The 18,272-nt window shown below is 37.9% G+C and overlaps 1 protein-coding gene across 2 annotated transcripts in view; it reads right to left on the reverse strand.

Annotated features, from left to right (window-relative positions):
• LOC126179795 (ras GTPase-activating protein-binding protein 2) overlaps positions 1-18,272 on the reverse strand; it is a 161,207-nt gene that overhangs the window by 71,111 nt on the left and 71,824 nt on the right. For both annotated transcript variants that reach the window (XM_049924641.1, XM_049924640.1), the window contains exons 4-6: positions 16,059-16,175; positions 14,388-14,492; positions 6,745-6,984 (exon numbers count right to left, since the gene is read on the reverse strand). In XM_049924641.1, coding sequence (XP_049780598.1) covers positions 6,745-6,984; positions 14,388-14,492; positions 16,059-16,175 — 462 coding nt within the window. The remainder of the gene's footprint in view (positions 1-6,744; positions 6,985-14,387; positions 14,493-16,058; positions 16,176-18,272) is intronic.

Below are 18,272 nucleotides of genomic sequence, written 5' to 3' on the forward strand. Positions count from 1 at the left end.
TCACCTGAAGATCTCTATTAACACCTCTAATAAATATGGAAAGCTGCGCTGTTCCAGTGATATCAACACTTTCGTCCAGAGCTAGAGAATACGCCATAAAATCTTTATAGATATTTGCAAGCTGGCTCTGGACGTCGTCTGCCATGTTCTGTATGCGACGCATAATGGTCATGTCAGATAATGGCACAATCCGAAACTGTTCAACTTGAGATGGACACAAATGTTCCGCTGCAACTACCAAACATCTTTTATTAAATTGCCATCAGTGAAGGGGTGCAGGGATTTTGCTAAAAACAAAGCAATTTTGTAGCTCACTCCGAGAGCTGCCTCAGTTGATTTTTCTTCGTCGTCCAGATCTTCTTCGGACAGCTTCCTTTTAAGTTTAATAACTTCCTGTGCCCAATCTGGTCCATCACATTTTCCACTCCCGTAGTCTTTCGCGTGGTACGACATATAACGTCGCTGCAAATTAAATTTCCTAAAAGAATTCAGCGTTTTGTGACATACTAAACATTTTGCAACATCATCTTTTTCTGTAAACAGATACTATTCCTCCCAATGGGGGTTGAACTGCGAAAGCATGGTTGGGGTTACACAACAGCAACTTGACATGATTCTTAACCAGCGAAGTGACTGTTCTAGCTGATCGTAGTACTTTTAACGTTACACAGTCGGCGCGAATTCAATAGGCACGCTGCGGTCCTATTCATACGTGCGCGCGCATTTCCCCTCCCTCCCTACTCCGCGACCTTGCACCTGCTCACGAGCACGTGCCTGAGCAGAAGCGAGTACTCGCGCTCAAAACCGGCCAGTTGTTAAGCCCTGCTTTAAACAGTCATTCTTACTGGAGATGTAAAATTTAAACACTGACATTTTCCAATGAAACTTCACCCATGGAAATGTCCCAATACGGACTGTCCATTGCCAATTGTCGTATACATAGAAATGTTTAGAGTTAACTTTCAGGTGTCAAGTTGCTTCAATACATTGCCAACTGAAGACTGCTACCCACTAGTAGGAGCTTGAAACACAGCTAATCTATTTTTATTGTCCTCACTGTTTACTTGGTTAGCCTCTTAAGAGCACGGGCAACCCAGTCAGTGCAATCTCAAGATATATGCACAGTTCCAAGTCAAACTGTATCATTACTCACAAATAACAAGAGTCTTCTCCAATGATTTGCATGCAAGTTTTTGTGTTCTTAAACGGGATCACATGCCCCACACTGATGACAAGTTTTCTTTCGTAATTTGCCATCTGAAATTTTTCGAAAAACATTTTATTCTGGATACAAATACTCCCTCCAATTTGAAGTCTTGCAATATGCCAAATTTAAGTTCATACTTTTAGTGCTTTTCATATTATTAGATTTGGCAACTCGATTGTATATGCTGTATAGTTCACAATAAGGATGGCACTGGGTGAATATATGCAGAGATAGCCATTCTCCTGTTTGCAATTTTATTTACATGCAAGCATCAATAGCAACTGCAGGTAATATGATCTCTTCTCAAGCATCATACATGGATTTGAAAGTGTTTTTTCCCAACGGTGGGAACACTGCAGATGTTCAAATAGTGCAAGTCCAAAATCGTTACCATGGTACCAACATGTGCAGCAATAAGACGATGTTTCAAGTCTTTAAAGTGACACTTCTACATGATGCAAAAAGGGTGCGCAACATGAAAAGCAATAAATCGGGAAGGGTGTTTACACCAACAATGCCTTTTGCATGGTAACTTTACTTAAATGGAATATCTGCAGATATTGTTCATCGCATATAAAGGCAAATAACATGTGCCTCGCATTTTAAGATTACTTATCAAAGTTAAAACAAATCAGTCGTCACTCAATTCTGAGGATGGGTTACAAATACATAAAAAGGTGACGAATATTCCACTGATTTAACTGTGTGGTAAAATGAAACAAGTGGAATTTTAAACTGTGCATAAAATCAATGTGTATCTCTCACTGTGATAGAGCAAAAAGGTAATCTAAAAGTTATTAACATAGTGATTTGCATGGTTACTTTTCTTTGAGAGAAGTATGGGAGTATGTTGAGGAAACCAATGAGCCAACTGTCTACATATAAGATTACTTTTGTCAACAGAAATGTACAGCATAGTATTATGAAAGCCTGAATGCAGCTCTATTTGAGACATGGGCAGTGTGATGAAGTGTCAAGAATCCCGAGCTCCAGATCTAACATTCTGATAAGTAACATTGGACACTTTAAATAACTGTGTACCACAGAGAGAAAGGCAATTAATGCCATGAGAGATTTTAATGGTCTCTGTATTCATTCTGTGTCCATTTTAACTTAGTCATACTGGTATGTTGTATATTGCCACAGGGACTGAATTGCTATTGATAGCGCCGATTTTCATTCTTAGCTGTGTAACACTGCTTGTACATGAATGTCATGCATCTTGTCATTAGTATTCTTGTTACTGCCATTCAAAGTTCATCAACATGAGGCATTTGCAACTCATTTCCAGAAATTGTTTCACTCATCATGTATGTATCAATCTTTTGGTCACATAATTACACAGAATAATTTCAATGGCTGACATTCATTGAAAACTGCTCCACATAATGTGCAGATATTACAACAGGAAAAATATCTGTTGTTCAAAACTTACTTCCATTCTCTACAAATATTAATGAGGTGAAAAACAAAAACCTTCAATCTGATCACATATTTATAATGTGTTTGCGAATCACCTGTCTCATTTTGTGCACAGCACTTACTTGGAAGTATAATTAAGCAATTCACCTCAGTTTAAGCCGATGTCAGTGAAAACTTGTCAGCATTGATGTATTTGTTCTCCACAGCAGAACCCCACCAATATGGGAGAGGCACAGGGAAGATGTGTCTGCCTCTGCATCTGTAACAACACCGTGCCTCTGACCCTGACAGTTTGTATGCTTGATAAACAAGCATTTTAACAATATTTTTTGAGAGGACCATATCGATGTACACTGTGCATGCAAAAGTATTATTGCAGTTTTGATCAATAACATCACTGCCCATGTCTCACTTGTTCCTGCATCCATAACTACATCCTTCATTAACTTGATCGGAAAGGAATTTGATCTGTAATGATATCTACAATTATCTTCTGATGATTAGTAGCTATCTGTATACAGTGTTAACTGCTTGACACTGCTGCACTGCTTTTACATGTGTGCATGATCACTTCCCCAATTTAATAAACACAAATGACATAACTGTTTCATTATCTTACTTCCACGCCTCGGCTGTCACTCATGTGGTTTTTCTTGACCTCTAGTTGAAGATTTCTAAGAGGACCTTAGACAGCTAGGAAAGAACAACACTTCAATATTTATTGAGGGACTGTACAATGACAAACACAAAATACTAATATTGTTTTCATTCAATGCACTTCTAAAAATCAATGTCTCATCAACAGTAGCCCTATATAAACTTTAGACTAAGAGCTTTCTACAATGAACTACGACATATCATCTGCATAAGTGTCTGATATTTGTGACATTTTTCTACTAGTTACTGCATCTGCATTGCGGCAGCATTTCAAATATTAAATGTTTGTTCTCTCCACGTGATTGTGACTACAATCACGTGGAGGTCTTTGTCCAATATTTTCTTCTAGTTTCCATCTATGCACTTTCAAAAAGTTTTTCACAGAATTTGGAAATCTTAAATGTAATAATGACAGCAGGAACTAATATGAGGATCACTGATTAGTGCTTCTTTTACCAATGACTCAAAAATTTAATCAAAGGTTAAGGACATGAACTATGAGATACTATCTAGGTAACAAATGGAGCACCGATACAGAAATATTAAACATTTGGAAAAAATGTATTTTGAAATGGTTGAGGAGGAGAGGAAAAAGGGACATGGGCAACAGTTTTTAACTTTAAAGTAGATTTATTACAGGAGGAGATTCAAATTAGATTTTTTTTCCACTAACTAGTGGCTGCAAACTGGACCTTGGCCTGGAAACTTCATGTACACTGATGCTTCAAATACAGAAGTGAAAACTAGATGAAACATAATGGCCACACAACATGCAGTAAAATAATTTTAAACACGTCTGGACAAAGTCAATTTCTGACAATGTGTATCAAATCAGTTGACATAAGAATGAACGAAAATCACTTAAAAATATTCACATAGAAACCAGTAAACATATTTATAAAAAAAAATGTATTCAACAAACATGAAAATAAAAGAAATAGACATGCAATTGTTTCTCTTCATAAAAACAAGGGTACAAAAATTGGCAGCTCCTTGCAAAAAACAGAAGATATGAAGATCAGGCTCTGCCAAAGAATCATCCCCAAAAAAGGCACCTGAGAACTGTGTAAATAGGAATTGGACTACAGCACAGATAAAGACAGCTATTGGATTAATAGTTTCTCTTTACAAAGTGCAAAACGCCCACATTTTACAATACTGATGGTGCTTCAAACTCTGATGAAAAATAGTTTACCACAGTATTTTACATTGTGATTGTTGCATTTCTTTTTAGATGTATTGTGGAAAACAAACGAAAGTAAATTTAATATAATACCTGGACTGTCTTGTCAAAAGCAGTCATTTGTTGCGAGCAGGGACTTAAAAATGTTGCTTCTATTTCTGGCAAGATTCTCCTCTATTTTTGGCAAAATTTGCACTTTTTAAAAAAATCAATCGACGCAGATTTAAAAGATTATCACGCTACAAAGCTTTAGTGCTTTAACATCGATTGTTAAAAATGTGGTAAATGGGGAGTTTTATGCCTGAAACATCTCTTTTTGCAGAAACTCAAATGTTTAATTTTTTTCCGAAATGATCACTGTTTTACTTCTTTCGGCTGTATTTAAGCATTCAACAGCAGACTGTTTCTGTTGGAAACCAATAGTATTTTTCCATCTGTGGTCTGAGTGTGTGTGTGTGTGTGTGTGATTCAAGGAGTTTGTTTCTTGACATTGTTTTCCTTTTCCCATCCAATTCGATAATTACAAAATCTGTACTACATTCATATCGACCGTCCATGGTAAGTCACTGCCACGTGACACATACTGTAGAAGGCTCCAGATAAAACCAAAAAGGCACTTATAGAAATAGAAGCAAAAATAACCCTCTTCACAAGATAGAGAGAGTATTTCGGTGCAGTTGAAATAAGTTGACGAGTTCTGTTTTCCAGTTGCTGTAGTGCAAAATACAGACGCTATAAAAACACAGTCAATTCCAAGCGTAAAAACTAGAATTTTGCCTGGTAGAGGGGAGCGAAGAGAAGCAGTTCAAGGAAATGAACCCCATCTCCCTCTCGCATCTGTGTTGTGTCTCTCTCGGAAAGCAGAACTGACACATCGTCACAGGGAAGACAACTAAAATCCACGCTAGACCAGGATTAGTCTTTTCACTTACTTCAAAATATGATATCAATGTGCAACGCACGACACAAAGAATTCAATAATGCCTACTGTTACTGTGCAACTGTTTGCTGATGTTGACATCATCGTAAATTTAAATCCTGGTCTACAATTTTTTGCAAGAAGGGACCTGAAAATGTCTGGTCCGAGCAGCCGAAGATGGTGGTCGTGAGATAAGTGGTGTGCTTGCTTGTGTGAATGAATGTGTATTTTTTTCTATGAAGGAAGCTTCTGCCAAATGCTAATGCGTAGGTGTACCTGTCTGCAACGTAACATGAGTAACAATCTATCTTTTCCTTATGTTGATAATAGTCCTTTCTGAAGTTTCCACTGTTTGATTGTCGTCAATCACATAGTTCAGTAACGGCCTCTAGCACCGTTTCACACAACCACAGTTCAAAACATGGGCCACTTAAAACTGCCACATTAGAAGTGTCCACATTATACCAAGTTTTACATTTCAGCTAGCAGGCAAGCGTACACATTGCTTTGTTCTAGACGGTAGGTTCCACAGCTAAGTCCTACTTTGCATTATGAGGAATGTGCCTCATACAGACCATTAACTACCCACAATTGGTGTGGCATCAGAGCATGAAGTGCACTAATACACGGTTGGATTCATGCATTTTTATTTTGTAAAAGTGAGAATGCTTTAACGACAAGTTTCGAAACAATGAAAGCTCACACACGATATATTCTCTTTCTATCAAAATGTTTTGGAGAAAATACATTTTAATACTATTCAGTGACAAGGTAGTTTGATTTTATTAATTTGTATTACTCCTGTATTCAAACAAGTCTTCAAATGCCTTTTCTTATTTTATTAGTTCTTACATGGAAATACAAAATAAGCCAGACGACCACAAGCCAAAATGCACCACTTTTAATTTCCTGCTATTAGCTGACCACAATATTGTTGCACCTGGGAGTGACAGCATCTCTTTTGGCGTGTGTGTTTCGCCCATGCCCTTTAAGCCTGTAAGAATGCTCTCTGCTGTTCTACTAGTCAGACAAATTGCTCATGAAGCTAGTAGGACTTCCACAGTGAACAAGGCAGTTGAAAAAATGGATAAGATAGTCATTTACTGCAATGTCGCTGCGTGTTTCTGATATCAGGCAAGGGCGGCCAAGTGCAATAATATCGTGGCTTGGTAGTACCCAACTACAAGGAGTGTCATTAGTGGATTTGACATTAAGGTCTGAAGAAACAGTTACATGTAGCTTAGAATCAACTTCCAAGTGATTTATCCCATCAAATACATAGAACTGTGAACTATGTAGAAGCAATCAGTTCATATGAAATAAACTGTTTTATCAAATCTATGAACAGAATAATACCTGCTGCAATGGAAGCTGTGGTGACTGCTGCTGTGACTGCTGCAAAGGTTGGGATGTTGGAAGCTGCAGAGGAACCTGCTGCTGTGGGGGTGGCTGCTGCTGCTGAGCTGGCTGTTGCAATTGCTGCTGAGGCTGTACAGTGGTTGCTGGTGCAGTGTTAGTTGGTGGCACAGGGGTAGGTATTGGACCAGTACTATTGTAGTAAGCCACAGCCTGTGACACAGGCTGTTGCTGTACTCTCTGTAAGAAAGGGTGAAAAATGTTTGGCCTGAAAGCACATATTCCAATATTTTATGCACAGAACACAACTCGGATGAGACTTTTCACTACCTGCAGAAAAATATCTCCAAGATTTACTCTGTCTAAACTAATGTACGAGTTCAATATTTCTGTCAATATACAAACGTAGTCATAATCAGTGTGGGAAAAGTTTGCTGCCAACAATAAAAATATGTACAATATATCTGTATTATTACCACATTTAATGTTTTTTTATGATATTTTACTTCTTTAACACTACACGTGGTGCAAAATTCTGTGGTACTTCACACCTATTCTTTCCAGCAATCAAAGCCGTCAAATATGACGTTAATTTACTTGAGGTCACATTATATCAGCCTACAATTATCTACAGTGGACTCATGAGCAATGCCCTTAAAATACCAAATTTTTCTGCATAGTATGTATATTTTTGAAAGTCCATGTCCCAACTGCATTAAACCAATTTTAAAATGATTCATGTATACACTCTCTAGTCTAGTAATATTGGCGCCCCAAGCTGCAGTACTTCAGGAAATATATATGCCCGCACCATGAATAATAGAAGGTACTACAGAAGAAGCTGCAGCTGCTGTTCTTCAAGATTATTTGGAAATTAAAAACTATATGAGACGTAAAACAAAAACCTGATGGGTAAAGCTGGGCCAACTCAATATTATGACTTAACAGTGTTGTGTGACGTCACGGTAGCATGGTGATACTGGGTTGGGTCATGTTTGTGCACGACTTCTTGTATTGGTGGCACTCTCTCATGTTGGATATTTTATGTTTCCAAGTTGTTTGTTAGGCATATTAGTGGGTCATTGATAAGAGCTGTGTGTGTCAAGCTCTCATTGGAAGAGTTTATGCCTGTTTGCTGGTGTGTTACTTTGATTTCATGTACTGTGGCATTGTTTGTGTCTGGAATTATTACTGCTGTGTTTCTTTTAGTTGGAGATTTAATATTACTTTTCTTTCTTGTCAGGCCTCCATATGACACAGAAATTTACAAGTAGGTCATTGTTTGTTGCAATGTGCAAAGATATGTTGTCTTCGATCAAGTTCCTACAGCTACCTCGACTGATTGTAGCTTTGGTTGATAAGGTTTTTTTTATGTGTGGTACATGTGTTAATTTTCATAGCAGTTTCTGTAATAACTATATTGCTGACAATGCAAGTTTTCATGAATTTCAAGGTCTTTCTTGTTAGCATTCAATGATTGTGTTGAATTGCAACTAGTAAGTATTGTGGATATTTGTTTACCATCACTGATGAGGTTGTGTTTTTGATATTAGTTAAGTGAGTGACTTCTGATTTGTTGTACTTTGAACTTAGTTTCAGACAGATAGGAAGGTCTGGATAACAGATTTGATGGTCTGAGTGTATTACCCTTTGGTACTGCAGGCTTCACTTTAGCTGCTATACAGGTCAAGTGAAATTTGCGGTGTTGGTTTTTCAAGTTACGTGTGGATTCGTCCTATCAAGGGCTTTGCACAAGCTGTAGAGGTCAAGTGAAATTTATGGTACTGGGCATCCAACATGTGCATGGGTTACTGACATCATGATCTTCATTTGAGCTATATAAATAAACAAAATTTACAATGCGAACATTTTAATTTTTGCATTTTTTTCACTGCATTGAATGTTGAGAATTTCATGTGCTTGACTTTTGGGTTAATATTTGTTTTGGAATGGTGTCATTCTTATTGTCGCACATTTAGTTTGTACTCGTGCAAAACCCTCTACCCCCTGCAGTATGTTATTAATGTTAGTATCTGGGTGCAAATGAGTTATGGCATGGTTGCCATTTTGTACTTGCTTGAAATAGGGGTGTCCCTCATCTTGCTGTCCAATGTCAAAGCAGAAGGGTTGAATGGCAACTTTCGTTTAGCCTCCTTTGTTGAAAGCTGCATCATTCTCATTTAAGTTAAAAATAACAGCAATATGATTGAAGTGGGATCAATTAAAAATTTAATAGCTGCTCCTTTTCAGCTCCTTAACATATAAAATTTTTTATATAGTATGTATGAAATCAAGTTGTGTGTTTGTAGATCTCTCTCTCTCTCTCTCTCTCTCTCTCTCTCTCTCTCTCTCTCTCTTTATGAAACGCAACCCTAAGGAATAATATTACGTATGGACATGTGCACACACCTCAAAGCTTGAAATAATGGGTCATGAATTTTTTATCACCATGAGTTAACTCCGAGAGTATACTTTTGCACTGTATACTGGCCCAGTTTTCCAGAAATTTAAAGACCTCTTTCACTTCCTCTGTCGATATGAAACCCAACCATGAATTTCACAATGGTTTTAAAATATGGTGTCACAGTACGCACAACTTTATCTTTATTCTCTTCTAGTCTTCGTAATTGTTAATCTCTGTGTTTCTTCCCTTGTTAATAAGAAGCACACTTTATTCAATTGTTTCTTTAGTTTACTGTTGAGTTTCTGTGTGAGGTCATGAAGAGATTTCTTGTATATGATTATTCTGAATGAACTCAAGTGTTTTATTTATATAATCATGTTTGTCCATGATAAATACTGTATTGCATTTGTTGGATTTTACTGCTAGTGGATTGCCCTCAATGAGCTTCTTGTTTTTAAGTAAATGGTTCTCTTCTTCAGCTTTTTCCAAGAAATTTTAAAACCCACTTTAAGGAACACATTGACTGTTTCAGACTTGGCAAAGCGAATTAATCAGCTATAGTGAAACATATAAATGAAATAGGACACCGTTTAACAATTGATAACGATCTCAAAGAACTACATAATTTAGAAAAGAGCTGGAAAATGGACATCTTTGAAGAAATGGACATCTTCATCCATGGCAAAATGGGGAATAACGAGAACCTGAATGTAATGACAGATTTTAAAAATTCACATTTCTTTTCCAATTTCACTACAGTTCTCTCAGAATAAGATGCCTAACACCCAAGTCTTTTAACTCCAGCCTCAGCAATAGCTTAGAAATGTGTAAAATAAATAATACTTCATCATTTGTAAAATAATATCTTAACATGTGCTCAATTTGTAATGTATTTTGTCAACCTACATCTGTAATATGATAACAAGATGTGCAGAACGGAAATACCTCAGCTCATCACGAGACTGCCACGCCATAAGAAAAAAGTGACTGACTGTTACAAAACATTTTCATGCAAACCATCAATCTAGCTTACAAAGTGACATTGCCTCTAACAAGGTTCTCTCTTCATCCACAGGATAACCATAGCATTAATGGAAAGACTGTTTAACATCTGTATGATCTTCCTATGAAACTGTTTTGCCATTGATGAGGTATTCCCTTGAAACATGTCGCACAGTAAATAAATAATACATTAGTTTACAAATTTTGTGACTGGTAGCAGTAATTAAAAACCTTTACAGAGAGAAGTATGTCTTTTTGCTAGCAGTCCAACTTGCTAGAGCAAGAAAGGGCATATGCTGCTGGTAGATGTTTATCATTTACAATGTCCTTTTACTTTTTACCAGTTCTCTCTCTCTCTCTCTCACTCTCTCACACTCACTCACTCACTCACTCACTCACTCACTCTGTTGTCAGGCATAGTGACATTTGTTAGAGACTACATTTTTCTATTCTGCTCCTTCCTTTATCTACTTGCATATGACTGCATTCCTGTAAAGATACAATGAGAATACTAACCCATGCACGCACACACACACACACACACACACACACACACACACACACACACACACACCAAAAGACTGTAACTGAAAATGGAAAAGTCTCACTGCTCCAGTCTTATAAGATCTGCAGCAGTAAGCCATAATTTTATTCTACACTGGTTCTTGGAACAGCTACCCATTCTTCACCAGTTGCAGATGATCACGTTTATGAAACTAACAGTTCTCTCACTGTACTGTTGAACCTCAATAAAATATAAGATAAACAGCTGATTGTTATTTCAAACTAATTTAAATAATGCCCCGAGTCTGAGGTGTAGCACATCATTTTAGGGAAAATACCGAGTTATTCTCTAGGTCCTTCTAAACCAGTGAATATGACACTGCACATACCATTTTGAAGATGTGAATTTTGGAAAAAATTTTGAAATGCTGTACCTCTGGAATAGTTGTTCTTGTGGCAGACTACAGATCAGTTCTCAGCGAAATGATAGTGAAGCACTAAACAGTTCTGCCTATAAATACCCTTTCCCTTCTGCAATGTGTTGCAATTCCTTGAGATGCTGGTGTGTTAATGCTTTCACTGACCATTTACCAAGTTCATCAATGAAACTGTCAAAGGCAACAGTATTCTTAATTTGTTTATTTTCCTCTCATGTCACATATGTAATTTCTGCAGAGTTATCTGCTACGTCTTCCAGGCCAAGCATCTGTATAGGCAGTCCCCCCTTTCCTGGGCAGTCACTACATTCTTGAAACAAACAAGTCTCTCGCTTTATGTCACAGATTACTACTAACTTCACACTCCCAACCAAGGTGTCATATGTCATGTGCTCCAACAAATTCTTCAAAGTTACCACACAAAGTTCAAAATTCACGCAGTACACTTATAAACAGACGTCTCTACATGGGTATGGAACTACTAACTTAGGTCGTAGTGCATCAAATTTTGATCTTCCAATATGTGAAGTTGTATAGTTGCTTTTATAAACTGCAAAAGTTTCTCTAATACTGCTAGTCATGTACCTCTTCACCTTCACAACTATTTGACCTTCAACTGTTACAGTAATAGGGTCTTTTTGTTGGCACTCTGGTGAGAACAGTCCAATTTATCTTCCAGATAAAATGACCCTAGCAGGGATCTGGTCTTCCAAAGACTCCTTTCACAGACCCCACATTTCTTGATCTGTATACCACGTACTACGATACTATGGAACACGGTTCAATTTTTTTTTTTTTTCTTTGAAAATGTCTCTGGAATAATACTTACAACTTGCACCTTTACACTGTAGGATGCAAAACATTCAACAGCTGTATTGATATTTGTGAAAAAATCCTAGCAAGAGGTGCAAGAGTGCTTTGGTTCATTTTCTTCTGAAGATGGAATTTCTATTATGAAGGGCGTGGTCAGTTTTGCTGTAGTGTATTCATCCATAGCTTTAGTAATTTCTCTGCATTTTCTTGATGCATAGAGCTTATGACTCAACTTCACTGACCATGGGTTCTTAACAGGAGTAACACCTGCCTCTGTAGTTGACTGTTTCAGGGTATTTAATTCCTCTATTGATGCAAAATCTGCATCATCTGCACCATGGGGGGCTTCACCTTTTTCAGATACTATCATTGTTGTTATTCTGTCAAAACATTTAGAACACAAAAAGTACTACCTGGAAACATCTTCACTTTGAAACAGTCTTCGACTGAGAACACTTATTCCCAACCTGAAAAAAAAAACTGTTTTCTTGTTTGTCTTGTATATCACTCTTATGGATACGCAAATAGTCAGCACACTTCACTCTCCTGTGGCCCCAATCAGAAGACATTTCATACAATCCTTTTCACAAAACACAATGCAACTGTGTCAAGTGGCAAATTCCTCACAAAAACACAGAACTCACTGGATGGTCTTGGATTTCTTAGAAGCCTCTTCAGTAAACAAATTAGCACTGCACAACTACAATACAGACACTTGCAATGAAGAACCATGACAAAGAACTGGCACGAAATTACAACAATGTGTAAGAAATATCTGCAACAATGAAAGTCAAAAGAAACAGCCACAACAAAGAATGTGGTAAGAAACAGCCACAACAAAGAAAGTGATAAGAAATGGCTGCAACAAAGAAAGTGATAAGAAGTAACTGCAAACAAAGACAATACAAATAAACATTGGGAGAAAGAAATCAGTAAGAAACAACTTCAGTGAAGACATAATTATCCTTGGAAGTTAAAAAAAATCATTTTTAAAATAAAACCTGTCCAACTTAAAAGCTCTCCTTTACACAGAATATAGTACTAAGTGGTACTAATCAATAGAAAAAATCTGTAACTTTTCTGGATTGGCATTTTCGGGTGGGGGGGACAGTAAATTATAAAAAAATTCAATAGACCTTTGACAGATATGTCCAAACGGAGGATACCATTGTAACCATAAAGCAATTAATTACCTTTCAAACAAAAAAGTATCTAGAAGTTACAGAAACACAGCATTTTAAAAAATTTTCCAAAATTTGCATCTTCAAAATGGTGTTCACAATGTCATCTTCGGGGCAGGAATTATTTTGGAGAAACAAAAAAACTTGTTTCTTACTTACTCCTGAATTTTAATATGTGCTGAATTCAATAAGATTCGAGACTATGAAGTGAAGTGATACGTATTATGCCCTTTGCAACGTAAGTTTTATTTTGCTGTTATTCTCTCATTTATCTTTTATTGCTGCAGTATTATTCTATACTAGTGGGCTGAACTGAAATTCTTCATTACAGTATCAGTTCTTACCAATCAAAATTACAGAAATTTAACTGACAACTCAAACAATGAAAAATTCCCAAAATCTTAAAAATTTCCCGCATTTTACCTGGATTTCCTAATTGTTCCACGATGTACACACATTTACACTGAAACAGGAAAACTGTGGTGGACGGACACACACACACACACACACACACACACACAAAAACAAACTAAATATGGCAAAAGAGAGAGGGGGGAAGGGAGGGGACAGCACCAAATGGGGGCGGAGGGGGGGGGGGGGCCAAAAATGGCCGAATGTGTCAAAAAGACACACAACAATGACAACACTTAACTTTGCGGAAAAAAAACACCAAATTTGGCCATAAAATATTTTCCTGACCTTATCCAAAAATTACTCTTGCAGCCTTGGCAAGACACATTATCCTCATTCCACCATAGCATCAACATTTGTCACCATTTCAACCTGATCCTGAGCTCCACATGCAACCTTTCTGGACATTATCCATACCTCTTCCAGTAACTCCAATAAAACTTCTGCCCAAATAAAGTGCAACAACCTTCAGTAGCACCTGTATGCTGATAGTTGCCACCACTGCCATATTAGAAAGCACAAATTGCTGTACTACAGTTTTTGTTTGCTTAGTAAGGCTTGTTGGAATGTCTTAATTTCGTATTTCCAGTTAATTTTTTTATTATTTTGAAAACAGTCAAACCAAGAAGGATTAACATTTAGTGCCTAAATCTTTGGTGGTATTTTAATGGTACGAAGTGAGAGAATCAACTAGACATCTGGCATGAAAAATTTACACCTGTTCTAAATCCTGGTTGTGTTAAGCAGATATTCTATCAATAACACACGCACAGAGAGAGAGAGAGAGAGAGAGAGAGAGAGAGAGAGAGAGAGAGACTATCAGCAATGACTTATTTAATAATTTTATTATAATTAAATATGTTTTAATCACAAATGTCTACAAAATCATACCGGCTGTATCACTTCTGGGGCGGGATGAAGTTCTGATTCAGCATCATCTTCAGCTTCTGATCTACCTGAATCCTGTTCGACTTCTTCATCACTTAGTATCATGTCCTTAACAGAGAAAATAATTAACAATATATAACATCAGAAACCTGGCATCACAAAACACACACATTTCTTTAAAAATGTTGTAAATAAATAGCAACATTAATTTTTTTGCAGTATACAGTTAATTCATTCTCTGACTTATTTTTAATTGTTCTTGTCAGTGTACCTGATTATTAGCTGCCCTCTTAACTGCTACCTAAGACAAAATTTTTTGTTCCTGTGTTTCTGTTTATTCCTTTACTTAATGACTGTTTCAGACAGAAATATTGATTTCAGCAGTATTTAGTACTGTATATACAAAACTGGTCATGGTTGGACCTAATCCAACAGACCCTACCATCACATGTCAGGATAGATAGCCTGAGAGTGCCGCATTAAATTCCTCCAAACGAGTCTATGAAGTATCGATTATATTGTATTATGTAACAATGAGCCAAACCATACAGAAACATTCAAGAGAAACAATGACAATTATCCAAACCACTGAAAAACATTCAACATAAAAATGAACTCAAATTACTGTAGTATTAAACAGAGTTCCTTCCCAAAAATGAATAATGTAGGTTGTTCTAACATCGTCCCATATGATGTGTATACTGCCTCACGCCCCTCAGGTCACTTTTTCCAACCCTGCCTGCATGTGTTCAGCTGGCAGGAAACTGTCACATGCACTACAGCCCAGCAGGCTTGCCGTCCATGCATCAGCTCTTTGCACACCCCTCCCTGCCTACCAGTGTCTGTTGGTACTCGGCTGCCCACCAGCAGCGATGCAAGTTTAAAAAGCCTATGTCAACATATTTTGCTTTATCCTAGAGACAGTCATAAATTACTAATTGCTTAGCTTGGTAGCTAATGTGTTACAAAATTTAAGATTAAAAATAAAGTACTAAGCTATTTTTTATTGAACTTCATGGAAAATATAAAATTCTGCAATAACTCTTGCAAGATTCGGTTATGTCTAAACCATTGCAAAAGTATGATTCCCTAAAACAACAAATGCTGCCAGGACAATGTGATGTTGCTATAGAACAGAAAATCAGATTCATAAAGCTAATGTAAAGAAAACCAATGTAAGAAAGATATTTAGATTAGTAAAACCCACTGCATTGCGATTTTAGCAATTGTCTCTTGTGTATCTTCATTTCAATTAGATCCATCAACTACAAAGCAGTGCTGTTTTCTTTAAAACAGCAGCATCAAATACTCATCTCGGTTGCCAAAGTGATCTTACATCTGTTATTTTACAATGCCTCATTCTTCCCAGTAAGAGAACTGCATTCTCGCCCTTCTTATGCTTTGCTTGATAGTCCTTCCACCGCACTTCACTGCAATGCACTTTGCATCAGGATCTAACCCCCCAATTCTCAATCAATATATGTAGTATTGAATGAATGATGATTTCTGCCAACATACCAATTTTTTTTTAAATTCTTTAAGTGTGTAAAGTTAATAGAAAACATTACTGCGTTAACAACAGTATGGTGAGCAACAAATATTCAAACAACTGAATACTGTAATTAACTAGCAAACCCAACAAAAGGCCAACTGCTTTAATACATAAATACCAACCTGATAGCGAAATATGTCATTGTGAACATAATACTGCCTTGGTGCCTGTGCCGCTAGAACAAAAGTTTGAGTAAAACGTCGCATTGGTTGACCACTGTTTGACAGTTCACCTGTTACCTGCAAACCAAAAGCCAGTTTCAATAGCTGCTGTCATAACCAACGAAAGCCGGCTGACACGTTATTGACATGTACACTCTTACTGAGCAGATAAAAAAATAAAATTGAGAATTATTTCTCCTTTTCTACATTATTAAACAATGGAAAGTCCAGGAAGGAATGCAACAATATTAGAAAAGGATAGTTGCTACTCACCATATAGCGGAGATGCTAAGTCACAGATAGGCACAACAAAAAGAGTCATAAAATAAGCTTTCAGCCAACAAGGCATTTGTAAAAAAACAGACACCAGGTGCGCGCGCGTGTATCAAATTCTGTGCGAATCTCGGGAACAGTGCTACGTAGACCCTTGCAATGATCCAAGTGTTTGGGGGACAGAGCATGAGCCGTACACGTGTGTTTGAGTGGCATGCTCGGTTCAGGGCCGGCCATACATACGTCGAAGATGATGCTCACACTGGAAGGCCCGTTAGCCGCACAATGCCACAGATTGTTGCCAAACTTCAACAATTGGTTCATGCGGATCGACGACTAACCATTCAAGAGCTTACGGATGTAGTGGGTATTGGTTATGGGACATGTCGACGAATGTTGACTGTTGAATTGGGCACGCATCGTGTCGCTGCAACATTTGTGCCAAGGATCTTGACTGCCAATCAGAAGGCACAGCGTGTTGTAGTGTGCACGGACCTTCGTCAGACCGCATCTGACGCTCCAACCTTCTTGTCACGGGTTATCACCAGCGACGAGAGCTGGATTTATGGTTATGACTCAGAGACAAAGCAACAATCGTCCCAGTGGAACAGCCCGGGCTCTCCAAGGCCCAAAAAAGCGAGACAGGTGAAGAGCAAAGTGAAGAGAATGATCATCGTTTTCTTTGACACCAAGGGAATTGTGCACAAAGAATTCGTCCCACCCTACCAAACAGTGAATTCCGCGTACTACTGTGACGTTTTGCAACAACTCCATGAAAACGTGCAGCGACAACGGCCTGAACTTTGGCGTCAAGGGAACTGGCTGCCGCATCACAACAATGCACACTGACACACGTCCTTACCTTGTGACTTCGTGCTATTCCCAAAACTTAAACTCAAGTTGAAAAGCAGTCGGTTAGACACCCGAGAGAGGATTCAAGAAGCATCGCTGGCGGTGATGAACACCCTCAAAGAACAGGACTTCCAGAAAACGTTTGACCAGTGGCAGAAGTGCTGGGACCAGTGTGTACGTGCGGATGGGAACTACTTCAGGGTGATGGTGACCATTAGTCCAAAGGAAAGGTTTTCCACAGATGGCAGCACCAGTCCCAAAAATTTTGGATAGCACCTCGTATTATACAGAATAGGCACAAGAAGATAAACTGTGCACATTTGTTGCAACTAATTTGTTATTGCGTGAAGAAGATTTGTTAACACTCCACATAACATACAACGGTCATTCAATAATTTGATAATTTATGCATTTGTTCCAATGGGCTACAAGCTTTTTTATTCCAACTGCAAAGAACTATCTTGTTGTTAGAAACAATTTCCCACAAATTGTTTCACGTCCTCATTGCCATGGAACCTCTTCCCATGTAATGCCACCTTCAGTGCACCAAACAAATGGAAATCACTAGATGCTAAATCAGGACTGTAGGAGGGTGAGGCAGTACTTCCCAGCCAATTTTGTTGATGGTTTCACAGGTTAGTTGAGCAATATAAGGATGTGCATTGTCCTGCTGGAGAATCACACCTCTCCTATGACATCCACGTTGTCTCTCTCTCTCTCTCTCTCTCTCTCAAAGTTGGCTTCACCTTGTTTAAAAGCAAATCCGAGTAGTATTGACTGTGCATTGTACGCTGCTCTTCGAGCTTTTTTTTTTAAAACACACTAGACCTTCAGCATCCCAAAACACCGTCAACGTGACTTTTCCTGTTGATGCTTGGGTTCTGAATTTTTTCTTGACAGGTGAGTTGGTGTGCTTTCACTCCATGCTTTATCTGTTTGATTCTGGTTCAGAATAGTAAAGCCAAGTTTCACCACAAGTTAAAATTTTGTTGAGGAACTGCTCACCTTATCTTTCATAACGTTCCTTTAGCACTGTGCGCACCCTCAATC

The sequence above is a fragment of the Schistocerca cancellata genome, chromosome 1 (assembly GCF_023864275.1).
Source record: "Schistocerca cancellata isolate TAMUIC-IGC-003103 chromosome 1, iqSchCanc2.1, whole genome shotgun sequence".
Taxonomy (NCBI): domain Eukaryota; kingdom Metazoa; phylum Arthropoda; class Insecta; order Orthoptera; family Acrididae; genus Schistocerca; species Schistocerca cancellata.